Genomic DNA, 13775 nt, shown 5'->3' on the forward strand with positions numbered 1-13775 from the left:
TCCAATGGAGTCTTGGCAATACCGAATTCCAAATATTTAAATTTGTCAAGTACCTTTTCAATGTAATGAGACTGTGACAATGCCAACCCTTTTGGAGTTCTATGGATTCTTATTCCTAAGATCACATTCGCAACTCCAAGGTCTTTCATATCAAACTTGCTCTAGAGCATTTATTTTGTAGTATTTATGTCAGAAATGTCTCTACTGATGATCAACATATCATTCACATAAAAACAAACAATGACTTGGCGATTTGGAGTGTCTTTAATGTAAACACATTTTTCACATTCATTTATCTTGAACTCGTTTGCCAACATGGTTTGGTCAAACTTCTTATGCCACTGTTTAGGTGCTTGTTTTACTCCATAAAGTGACTTAACAAGTTTACACAGCTTATTTTCTTTTCCTGAAACCACAAAACCCTCGTGCTGTTCCATGTAGATATCTTCCTCCAATTCTCCATTTGGGAATGATGTTTTCATTTTCATTTGATGGATTTCAAGATCATATACCGCCGCCAAGGCAATTAATATTCGAATTAACGTTATCCTTGTTACTGACAAGTATGAATCAAAGTAATCGAGACCTTCTTTCTGTTTGAAGCCTTTTACTACTAGTCTTGCCTTGTATTTGTCAATTGTACCATCCGCGTTGATTTTCCTTTTGAAGATCCATTTAGAACCTAAAGGTTTATTTTTTGGAGGAAGATTAACCAATTCTCACGTATGGTTGCTTAAGATTAAATCAATCTCACTATTGACTGCCTCTTTCCAAAAGGATGAATCTGAAGATGCCATCACTTTTTTAAATATTTGAGGCTCATTTTCTAAGAAAAATATTACAAAATTCGATCCAAACGAAGTTGACGTTCTTTGACGTGTACTATGTTTTGGATTCTCATCATTATGTACATACTCAGTTGGTTCATCTCGAGATCGTTTAGACCCTCCACTAGACTATTCATCTCTAATTTTATGTGGATAAACATGTTCAAAGAATTCAACATTATCTGATTCAATTATTGCATTTTCATTGATATGTATGTTTGAATTTATGAACTAAAAACCTACATGCTTTGCTACTTTTAGCATATTCTATGAACATGCAGTCCACCCTCTTAGGTTCTATCTTTACCCTTTTAGGCATAGGAACTTGGACTTTCGCTAGACACCCCCACACTTTAAAATATTTCAAGTTGGGTTTTCTTCCTTTCCATTTTTCATATGGAATTGATTGTATCTTACTATGGGGCACTCTATTGAGTATTTGGTTAGATGTAAGGATAGATTCCCCCCACAAGTTTTGTGGTAAACCTGAACTTATAAGTAAGACATTCATCATTTTCTTCAAGGTTTGATTTTTTTTCTGCAATTTCATTACATTTAGGTTAATAAGGGGCCGTAGTTTGATGGACAATTCCATTCTTTACACATATTTCTGCAAAGGGAGATTCATATTCTCCGCCCCTATCACTTTTTATAGTTTTAATCTTTTTCTCTAACTGATTTTCAACTTCTGTTTTATATTGCCTAAGCGCATCTGTTGCTTTATCCTTACTGTTAGAAAATAGACATAATAATATCTAGTGCAATTGTCAATAAAAGTTATAAAATACTTTTTTCTACCACGAGATGGTGTTGACTTCATTTCACAAATGTGGTGGGTGGCACCGAAATCCATCCACCATTCTCGAGGATTTCCCACCAAGTTGCATTCAGACAGCATGACACATAGATCGTCTATTTCTTTCTTAGATTCAGCCACATTTGCTTGGTCCTTCTTTTTGCCTTTCTTTAGGGCACAACAATCTGTTGACTTGTGGCTAATCTTGCCACAGTTAAAGCATTTTCCCTTGAATTTCTTCTTAGGTTGATTGCTTCATGTCCAACTTTCTTTCGCTTTTCGAAGTTGTTGCAGTCATCTTCTACAATATTTGCTCCACTTCTTGTAGAATTTCATTTTGACCTTCTTTCTGTAGCTTTGTTGTCTTTTTCAATCCGCAGTCTTACTATAAGATCTTCGACTGTCATCTCCTTTCTCTTATGTTTCAAGTAGTTTTTGAAGTCCTTCCACATAGGTGGTAACTTCTCTATTATTGCCGCGACTTGAAATGCCCCGTTCACCACCATACCTTTAATTAAGTTCATGTGAACATTAAGAACATTTTAAATATGTTTAGCAAAGGTATTCATCAAACTCATACCTTCCGCGAGGAGATTGTGGATGATAACTTGCAGTTTCTGGACTTGAGATACAACAGACTTGCTGTCAATCATTTTAAACTCAAGGAATCTTGCAACGAAGAACTTTTTGGTTCCAGCATCCTCAGTCTTGTATTTTCTTTCTAGCGCCCCCCACAACTCTTTTGTCGTCTTCATTCCATTATACACATTGTATAGTTCATCTTGGAGGCTATTTAGAATGTAATTCCTGCATAGGAAATCAGAGTATTTCCACGCCTCCATAACGACAAATTTCTCCTGGTCCGAAGTTTCCTCGGGCACCTCTGAAGCTTCTGCAGATGTGAATCTTTGAAGATATAAAGTTGTAAGTTAGAAGAACATCTTTTGTTGCCACCTTTTGAAATCAACACCTGTGAATTTTTTGGGTTTCTCCACTGGTACAATTGCCTGCAGAGTACTCGTACGACTCATTGTGGAAATATTAGTTGCTGTTACAGTCGTTGCAGTATCATTCACTTGACTATTAGTAGTCATCTTCTTGTCACAATAAGACAGTAAATTTTAGTATATCAAAATACTACTTATAAAATTGCAGCAACTTTAAACACCCCTTGTTTCTAGTTTAACGATAAAGTTTTTATGACTTTCAATTGTCAACCCAATGACCTCTAACTTGTGATGAAGATTTTATTTCTTCAAATCACTTGTTAAGTTCAAACGGAGTAGAAAACTTAAAGCTTTAATCTCCAGAAACCAAACAATACAGATTATGAAAAAAAAACTTTAGTGAAAAGAAAATTTCACCAAACAAGCAAAAACAGATTTTCTTTCCAGTTATTTCCTTAAGATTTTTGTTTAAGATACACAAAAATCTGTATTTTGGCAAAACAACTTCAACAAAAGTTCAAGAATAAATCAAGAACACTTATGAAGTCTCCAACACCTTCAACACAAAATCAAAAACGACCTTTCACAGAAGTGTATTTTTAGTATTTTAAAGAGAATCAGATGAAGCAGAAAAAACCATGTTCTCTGAATTTATAGAGTGTCCTTAAGGAAATAATTCCCCTCAAGTACCCGAGGTTGCGGAATTTTCCTCCTAGGATAAAATGGCTTAACAATCCGACTGTAGTGGTACCTCAAACGATTGGATTCTCTTTGAACTCACTCAACAGTTAGATGATCACACAGAGTATTTTAGAAGACAAGAAATATTTTCAAGTATAGAAAAATTCATACCAAACCTATGGAAAATGCAGGTTTATATAGCCATTAACTGCCCTTTCGAAAGGTGGCAATGGTTCACCGGAAAGGTGTATCCTTTCTGAGCAGTCATGTCGTCCATTAAAAAGAGTGTTTTTTTACGAACAACCACAATCATCCAAACAGTCATACCTTTTTTCGAAATAGTGTGTCTTTTACTCAAAAAGTTGTGTCCCTTTCAAGCAACTTTTTATTTTTCATTCACTCCCGCCCCACTTTTCTACTTTTAATCAAATTTAAATGAGTAAAAAACAACCATTGACAATTTAAAGATATTAAGTTGTTAATAGTTTCCTCCCCCCCCTCCCCCATACTTCTAATAAATTTATATTAGTTGAAAAATATTATATAATTGTAAAAAAAGTTTTTATTTTTTATGTTTTTTGTTATATTATTTACAATTTAAAGATTTCATTTTGTTAATATTGATTGTTTTTACTTTAAAATTTTATTCTATTGTACCTCCCTCACCTCGTCCCAATCTCTTCATCTATAATTTATAAATAATTTATAATTACTTCATTATATTCTCAAAATTAGTTTAAAATAGTATCCCCCAATCTTTTATTTTTCTATATTGTTTCACTGTAGTTTAATTACTTTTATCTAGTTTGACTTTAAATTATTTTTTTTTGTTGTAATACACGCGATGATAGTTGAGTGTTCTTCTCTTTTTCAAAATATAGAATACTAAATTTTAAATCTAATTTGCTTAGATTTGATATACTATTGTTCATTAATTTCGTCATTTGTTAGGACTATAATTACTTTGTATACAAAATTTAAGACTTTGCTCGTTATAATTAAAAAAAATACTTTTTTAAAATATGATCCAAAAAATCTGATATTAAGACATGAAGCACAAGGCAATCTAATTTATCAATTAATCAAAACTCAATTATCAGTCATTAATAACCTATCAAATAAACCTAAATTTATGATATCAAAAAATTATTACCAATATCATAAATGGTTTCTATATATATTTATGTAACCTGTGAAAATATAATTTCTATTTTTTATGTTAAAGTTCAAAATAATCTTTTAGTTTAATTTATCAAAAAAGTCAACTTAATTAGATTATAATGAATTAACAGTGTCAAAAATTATTATTTAATATTGGGATAATCTAAAAAGCAATACATTTTAATTTTGCTTCAAAATCATAATATTCCTCAATAATCTGCTATCTTTCTTGTTTTTAATTCATTTATGAGTTTAATATCATTTTTATTTTTAAAATTAAAGAGTCTAAATAATAAGATAATCAAATTGATTGAATTTTAAGTTTATCTAATAAAGAGTTAATCTGTGTTGAAATTTTGAATTTGAAAATTAATACATTATCTAATGGATAGACAAATAGAACTAAATTTGATCGAATTTAGACTTATTACGAACTAAAATTTTATGCTTTTTCTATTCTTTAATTGTTTTTCAAGTTCAAAAACCTTGTAATAAAGAAAAACATGTATTTTAAATATCAATTAAACTTTATCTTTCAATTATAACGTTATTATATTTTTTCTTTAAACATGGTCTGATAAAATGTTACGTGATACTTAACATTCTAGTATAATATAAAATAAAAAAAAAACTGAAAAGTAATTTTAATAAAACAATAGTATAAAAGTGGTAACAAAATTTAGCATTTAAAAGATATATGTGTCTCAAAATCTTAACAAATGGTGATTTTATTTTTTTATTTATATAATCGAATGTATTTACTTTTATCAAAAATCAAACGAACATTATTAAAATGACAAATTACTTTCCTGATTTCAGGCCTGTATATAATGAAAAAATAACCTATAATATGACCATCACTCATCTGTATATAAAAATGAAGATTTTAAATAGAAAACATTTCAAGAAAATGATTAATTTGAAGAATGCAACAAATAAATTCATGAATAAAACTAATGAACAGTAAAAAAGAAAGAAAGAGAAGAAAGTTTAGTGTTATATATCATTGCAGAAGTATATATAGAGAGATTAGGAAGTTAGAACTCCACTCTAACTCAAATTTCATTTGAATTTGAAATTCAAATATCATATCAATTTAGGTAATTATATTTAAAAGATACTATTATCCTACTTCTATGTAATACTAACAGTACTACTAATTACATAGATATATAAGAGAGATTAAAAAAATTGAACTCTATTTTAATTTTAATTTTGTTTAAATTCAAATTTAAATTCAAATATAATATCTATTTGTTAAAAGAGAAGATCAATTTATTGTTCTTCCTTATCCATATTTTTTCAAACATAATACATACTTATTTTATAATATATATATATTTGAATTAAGAAAAATATTTGAAATCAATAAGATTAATCCACATATTCTTTTCTTTTTTTAAAAAAGAAAATTCCCACGTTTCCCTTTCTTTTTCCTTCTATCACTATAACTATGTACTACCTACTACCACAATTTGTTTTAATTCTTCTTCTTCTTCTTCCTCTTTCTCTTCCTCTTTCTCACCTTCCTCTTCCTCTTCTCTTCTTTCTCCTCTTCTCCCTCCTCTTCTTCTTCTTCTTCTTCCTCATCCTCTTCCTCTTCTTTCTCTGTCTCTTCCTTCTTTTTCTCTTCTTCTTCCTCCTCCCCCTCCTCTTCCTTCTCTTCCTGTTCCTTTTCTTCTTTCTTCTCCCCCTCTTCTTCTTCCTCTTCCTTTTTCTTCTTTTTTCCTCCTCCCCTTCCTTTTCTGCTTCCTCCTCTTCCTATTTTTTTCCTCCTCCTTCCCCTCTTTTTCCCCCTTTCCCCTCCTCCTCCTATTTCTCTTCTTCTCCCCCCCCCCCCCCCTCCTCCTCCACTTCTTCTTCTTAATAATAATGAGGATAATAATTTCTTATCTTTTATTTAATATATAAATGAAATTAATTCAACTATTTTATATTATTATTTATAGATTATTATTATTATTATGAAATAATAAGAGTTTAAATTCAATTAGGTTCATAGTTTTAAATAAATGCATTTCTTTCTTCTAATTTTTTTTTTTTGGGGCAATAAAGTATCTTATTAATTACCAATAAATGTCATTACAAAGCTTAGGGGTCAAAACCTTTGTTCCCCTTCTCTCAGCTACCTCTACTACAAAAACACTCCTATCCAAAGTCAAACACTTAAACAATTCCATCTATAGTAATTTTTCAATGTGGTCCACGAGTCTCCTATTTCCTTGAACTATGATACAGAGACCTAGTTTGAGTTGGTAAATGATCGCTTCTATTCTAGCAATTCGGTTATGAATTTTATGATTGTTTCTTTCCAGCCAAATCAAATAGACCGCAACAACAAATCTTGCTTTCAATATTATTGCCCTTGTGCCTCTACCTTTTGAATTCCTCTTCACCCATTGCCATTTCGTGTCCCAATCAGATGATCTTCTATTCCATTGTTGCCAGCTTAATACAACTTCTAATGTTGTCTTAGTAAACATGCACTAAAAAAATAGATGGGCAGCACTTTCAGGGATTGAGTTGCATAGGACATAGGTCGTATTTATAGCCATTCCCCACCCCATCAATACATCCTCTGTGTGTAGCCGTCCATGCAATTGCAGCCATGACTACAAGAAAAATGCTTATTAACTGAGCATTTTCATAGGGATAATACGGTAAAATCCCTAAGTAGTTTGATTACCTGCGAATTTTCTTGCCAATTAAAATCCAAAGGAAAAACCTTCGTAGGTAATTTTTACCTGCAGATTTAGAAAATTCCTAGGTAATTTAGTTGCAGAAATAAATCCGCAAGTAAGTTATTTGTAGATTTATTTGCGATTAACAATCAAAATTTTGCATGAATTATTTGGTAAAATTTCATACAAAAAGGAATATACCTGCGTATTTCCACTAAAAAATTAACAAATTATTCTCCATGAAGATCTCCAAGTAAATCCGAAGGAAGTTTAGAGTTGACGATTCCTAATTAACAAAGGAAAATTTCTTCTGAATATTTATGAAACTATTTCGCAAGAAAATTCGTATGAAATGCCCTAAGTAAGTCCGCAAGAACAAATTATCTCAAGAATTTTCTTATGAATATTTAAAATATACATCCCTATGAAAATCTCCAAGTAATAATTTACACGTAAATCACTAGAATCATTTCACAACTAGTTAAAAATCTATTCGAAACCTCCAATAATTCTCAAAAACATCATTCAACATAAGTCTAATATAAATCATTACAGCTAACAAAAACCATAATTCATAACATCCACATCAATAATGTATAATTCTTAAATGATCCATAACATAATATTTCAAACTTGAACCCTCAATAAACTACTAACCATCTGGGTCAGAATCACTTTCATTCACGTTATCAGAATTAGAATCACTTTCATTCACGTCGTTAGAGTCATCATCACTTTTATCTTCATAAGCTTGATTGTCTTTTTGAGATGGGCGTTCATCATTTGATGATGATTTCTTATATACATGCTTCATCAACAAGTCCAATTCCTTTCTTATCCTCTTATTTTTGTGTCGCTCATTCTGCAACTGAGAATACAAATCAACATTTAAAGCATCAACCTGAGACTTAATCATCTCATCAATTTCTTTTGACAAAGTTGATGTTGATTTCTTAGATGTCTTTACACTTTGACCCAGGGAGCCAAGACCTTTGACTCTTCCTTTTTTCTTTCCACCAGCAAATTGCACCCAGATATCTATTTCATTTAACTGAGAAGGCTGACTAGCTGAATTAGTTTCTCCTTCCACAACTGATGCACTTTGAGCAGCTAATATTTATTGTTTCTTTCTTTCAAACTCATTCTGTATACGGATATGTTAATTCAAGCCATAAAAAGTACTAAAAAATATATTATTAGCATAAATAATACGATGGTTTATTCTGTTGTTAATTCAAGCCATAAAAAGTAATAAAAAATATATTATTAGCATAAAAAAGTATTAAACAACATGACAAGGACAAGTACAATCCATACCTTTGAGACCCTTGTAAGTATCAATTCTGTTGGCTATGCCTCAATTCTAAACTCATGGTATAATCTATATAACAAGTACACGTCAAGGAATGAAGATGTGCTAAAGAAAGAAATGGCAAATCAATCTATTGAGAAGTATATACATTATTACGAGAGATAGGCTGCTAATGAGAAGTCAAAGAAAAAAGTTGCATAAATTTGAGGAGAATAGGGGAAGTAAATGTTAAAGTGCTGATTAAATTGCAATTCTTACCAGAGACACAATTGAAGTTTATATTAGATGCCTGGAAGTAGATTGTGCAATGTAGAAGGGTGTTGAAGTGGACTTATGCTTATGGTTTTTACTTTCCTGACGAGGAACATATAAAAGGGTAGTTTTTTGAGTATTTGCAAGGCTAGTTATAGGCTAGTTTTGAAAGGCTTCACCTTTGTGCAGAGAAGGAGCTGGAGATTTACCGGAATGTTGAAGAAGGTAATTCTAAAACATTTGATGATTTTTGTATTAATCTTACTGGTCTGACTAGTGTGACTAAGAATCACTTCGAGAAATTAGTTAGAGCACTTGAGAATGGTCTTGAAGATGTAGATTCGCAAGGAGCTCTTAGCAATATAGCAACGGGCTCCTAAAATACAGCTGTGAGCTTTAGTATATGCTTAACGGTTCAAACTTACCGAAGCTCTAATGTTAGAACTCATTGAAACCTTCCTAGACCTTTAGTTACAAATGTATGCTTTAAACTTAAAAGATGTATGCTTCAAAGTAAGATTTTTTTATCCACTTCAGTAAAATCTCTAGGAACAGATAATCACAACAAGTTTTTCAGCCATGAATTTCAAGCATTAATATCTGGTCTTGGCATTTTACATCAAATCACTTGTGTATACACACCAAAATAGAATGTCATTGCTGAAAAAAAGCACAACTATTTTAGAGATGGATAGAGCTCTTAGATTTCAAGTTGTTGTTCCTTTAAAGTTTTTGGGTTAGTATGTTTCTACTGCTATCTACATTATTAATAGACTAACTTCTGGGGTTATCAAGTTTAAATCTCTCTTTGAACTGTTTTATTTGCATCCTTCATATTTGTCACATCTCAAGGTATTTGGTTCTGTCTTATGCTGCATCTCCTAGAAAACTAGATAAATTCTTCTCCAGGATTATCCCTTCTGTATTTATGGGATATTCTTCAACACAAAAAGTCTCTGTGTTGTATGATCTTCATTCCAGGAAATTTCTTGTCAATAGACATATGATATTCCATTTAAGCACATGCTGACTTCTCCTGATCCTGTCTTTCCATATTCTAATTCTAGATTTCCTATCAACTGGTGCTATTGACAACAACACACTCTCAGAGGTTGTAATCTTTCACCCCATACAAGACTCAAATCTCTTTCTTGAAGAAACTTCTCCTATTAGTAGTTCCTATCTACCGGAGAATTCCATATTTCTGATTCTAGTTAGATTATTCTTGAGAACTTGTGCCTGAGCAGTCTTGGGCCTATTCTAGTAACAACGAACCTTCTAAAAGATCTGCTAGACCTAGAAAGCCTCCTCTATGGTTGCCAGATTATGTAACTAAACCTAAGGGGAGTACTTGCACTTGTCCTATGTCTGGTCATCTGATTTACTCTCATTTGTTTCCCTCCTAGAGGCAGAACATAACATCCTATCCAGCTATCTCTGAACCTACATCCTTTAAAGAGGCTGCCTTTGATCCTAAGTAGGGGTAAAAAGCTAGTCAAAACAAGAACTGACAGAATAAAGACCCTCATGAGAATTAGAACTACAAAACCACCTAGCACTAACAAAACTGCAAGCTCGAGACATGTCTTAATTGCTGGTGGGGGAGATTTGAATGGCTCCAAAAATCTTGTTATAAGTGGACACAAACTTTGAGAACATCAAAAAATCCACTTGAAGCTGGGGGTAACATATATATGGGATCAAAAGATGCACCTGTAGCAGCAAGGAGTTACACCATGGGATCACAATGTTTACATCTAGCTGGGGTGCGTAGCACAACTGACTCGAGTAATTTACAACTAGTTGGGGGCAACAAGGTAATGAACATTGGAGGAGGCATTGTGAAAAAATTGGCGAATGCACATATCTGTGAATGAGGAGACTGTTTGGACTCATAAGGTAGTAATGAGGGGGTGGATAATAAGCTGAACTTGATGACGAGACTAGCATTTTTTTGTCATAATATCTATATCAAAGAACTGACTTAAAGAGCAGATAACCAACACCAATCTCAGAGATTTTGAAATAGAACAAATAACTAGCAAACAAAGCTAGAAAGAAATTTTGAAATTCAAGGAGCTGTATTATCTCATAAAGAAAAGAGTGAGAAAATATTCTGAAACCGAACAAACAACTAGCAAATAGAGTAAATGACACTTACATAAGTAGCTTCAACTTTCTCATTTACCCAATTTTTATCACTTTTCTTGCGATGAGTTCAAAAATAAAATTCTAAAACTGAAGGATCTTTTTTCAATAGCTTCTTTCTAAATTCAAAAAAAAAATATATGTGTTATCAATGTTGAATATGATATTATTTTCTTAAAAGAAATACAGTTAAAAAGATTTGTAATTACCATTCTCTTATAGATCACTTTATGAGGTACACAACCACCTCTATGAAGTGATGCATGGGTACTTGAATCACGATTTTTTTTATTTTGTTTAGACTTTGTTTTGAACTCATCAGACTCCCAATGCACCTTCATCTCCTTGAATATTGCATCTCCCATCCAATGTGGTTTCAAAGACAATTTTTTCTAACATCTTGAAAAAGTTGTCATTTTTAAGCTGCCTTTTTATTAAAATTAGACCATATAGCATTATTATAGTGAGGAAGCCATTTAATTTTATTTTGCAAATATCAAATGAATACCATATTAGCCATATAGTCCCACAATTATATTTATGCATGAATCAAAATGTATAATTTTTTAACTTGAATTCCTCAAACCACATCTCTCGAGTAGACTCAGAAAACTTCTTCCATGAAGGTCTAGCCAATTCAAATTTACTCCGAATGCAGTTAGCAATACCATCAATAACTACCTTGTGTGGATCAAACCTACATTACATATAGTAGTTATCAAAGATGTGCACATATAAATAGTCCACCTAAATATATGTATTATTAAAGGTCGGATGTATTACCCATCCTTTTCAGGTACAATCCATATTTGATTATCATCGTCTACATTGTCAACTATATTGGGTGAGGTGGTTGGAGTCCTATGAACCGATTGGAACTGATTAGATTAAGGTTGACATTCAATGATAGAAGGTTGGGGTTGGTTGATCCCAAGGCTAAGTGAGACTAATATGAGAATAGAGGGGTTGTGATGTATTATGAGAGGTACAACATTGTTATAGTATGAGATTGATTTACTTCAGGATTAGGTTGATGTGAGGAAGAGTTATTAACATGAAGTGAACAAGTATGAGATTGAAAGGATCCTGACGGAATAATGAGAGGCAATTGAACTGTTTGTCTCTCTCTATTATCTATTTCTTTTTTTTTTTTAATTGACTTCCCTTCTTTTCCATTAGGATGTCCATGTCTTTTAGATCATACACCTAGCATCTGCAGCAAATAAAAAACACAAAAAAAATAATTTGCGATGTAATTAATGAACAACACATGAACAAATGTAGTGATAATCATTTTGTCTTACTTATAATTATACTCACTTGTAGAGAATAATATTTTTCAGCAATTTACTCACTTATCAATACATGCTCAATCAAATCTTTGAAGAAGATAAATAAAGCAACATTAAAAAATTGAAACAGTAGGCATCAAAGTTGAAAGTACTTTTGCTTAACACCCTTTACTAGTTAAGGAAAAGAGAAAACATAAGTGGGGGAGGGGGGGGGGGGGGGGGGGGGAGGGGAGGCGGTAGGAAAAATAATTTCATGTCATTTTTAGTAATGATGATAAGTCAAAGTAAAATAACAATAACTTTGACAAAAATCACAGTAGCTTTAATCCAATATAGTATTGTACATTGACAAAATAAATCGACAAGTTAATATTCTCAATCCTCCTTATATTCATCTTTACCTTCTTCTTGAGTATGAAAGTTCCTTGATGAATCATTACTATCAAAAAAGTCTTCTTCTTCACTTTGTTCCCCCTCTTCATCATTAGCTTCTTCACTTGATGTCTCCTCATCACCTTCCTCTTCTTTATTTGATATATCCTCATCTCTTTCTTTTATTAAATCACATTCGTTTTTATTGACAACAACTTGAAAACTACTTCCATCAACCTCTTCACCATCATCTTGGTCATCACGTAATCAATTGGGTCATCCTCTATACTTGTGCTAACACATGATTGCTCCTCTTAGTAAGCAACTTTCAAATTGTATCTTGTATCTACAACTCCTCTTGGCTTTGTCTTTATAACTACCCATCAATTAGCCTTATTTTCTTTTCTTTTTTTTAGGATGATTTGCATAATAAACTGGAGTTGCAGTTTTGAAAAAGATAAAAGGATCAAATTTAGAATATCTTTTTCATTTTCGAACCTCGACAATATCAAATTGACTATCAACTTTCATACCATGTTTTGAGGGATCAAACCACTCACAATAAAATAAAATTAACTTCATAAATGAATTCATTGGCCATTCGAATTCTATAATCTCCTTAAGAACACCATAATATTCACTTATAATGTCATCTTGTCCTATGCCACTAACACACACCCCACTATTATATGTACTTTTTTCTTCACCCAAAGAAGAAGTATGAAACTTGTATCCATTCACCAAATAAACAGGCCAAAGACTTTACCTTTTTTAATGGTCTAATTACTAAGTTTTGTAAATATGGATTCTGCGACATCTCTTGTGGATAACTATTTACCTATCAAATAATGAAAGTATATTAGCTATGCATTTTAAGTGATATGTCGTTTATTAAAATAATTGATTTATACATAATATTTGAACCATCGTAGAAAGTTTTCTTCAATTTATTTATCCATGACATCATCAGTGAGATCACTGTAAGTAACTCTCAGGATTTGCTTATATAAACTGCATGTGCTTATGTTAGCACATTAGTTTCAACCCAAATATAATAATTAAATGAACACCATGGATGATACTTACTTGAGAAAAGGCTTAACCTCATCATAGTTTGTAAGAACATGCAATTGTGTTGCAACAACTTCTTTATCATATAGCCATCAGATATCACAATCCTTCTTACCATGACTTTAGCTAGAATAATTAAAGACTGATAGATTTGGGTGAGTTGTATTTTTTTCAACGAAATCATCATTACGCCCAACTCTTTTGTTTCTACATTAGATATACGATTCAAAATAAT

At 31.8% G+C, this 13775-nt stretch overlaps 1 protein-coding gene and 1 pseudogene across 1 annotated transcript; one reads left to right on the forward strand and one right to left on the reverse strand.

Annotated features, from left to right (window-relative positions):
* Positions 1-7576: 7576 nt before the first annotated feature.
* On the reverse strand, positions 7577-8408 carry LOC124896189 (transcription initiation factor TFIID subunit 11-like). Its single transcript, XM_047407712.1, has 2 exons — positions 8402-8408; positions 7577-8203 (listed from the first exon to the last, which is right to left on the reverse strand). The coding sequence occupies exons 1-2, from the start codon at positions 8406-8408 to the stop codon at positions 7746-7748; spliced, it is 465 nt and encodes a 154-aa protein (XP_047263668.1). The 3' UTR covers positions 7577-7745.
* A 14-nt stretch (positions 8409-8422) lies between these two features.
* LOC107858514 lies at positions 8423-9037 on the forward strand (annotated as a pseudogene).
* Positions 9038-13775: the final 4738 nt, after the last annotated feature.

This window comes from Capsicum annuum, chromosome 2, assembly GCF_002878395.1.
Source record: "Capsicum annuum cultivar UCD-10X-F1 chromosome 2, UCD10Xv1.1, whole genome shotgun sequence".
In the NCBI taxonomy this organism is placed as follows: Eukaryota; Viridiplantae; Streptophyta; class Magnoliopsida; order Solanales; family Solanaceae; genus Capsicum; species Capsicum annuum.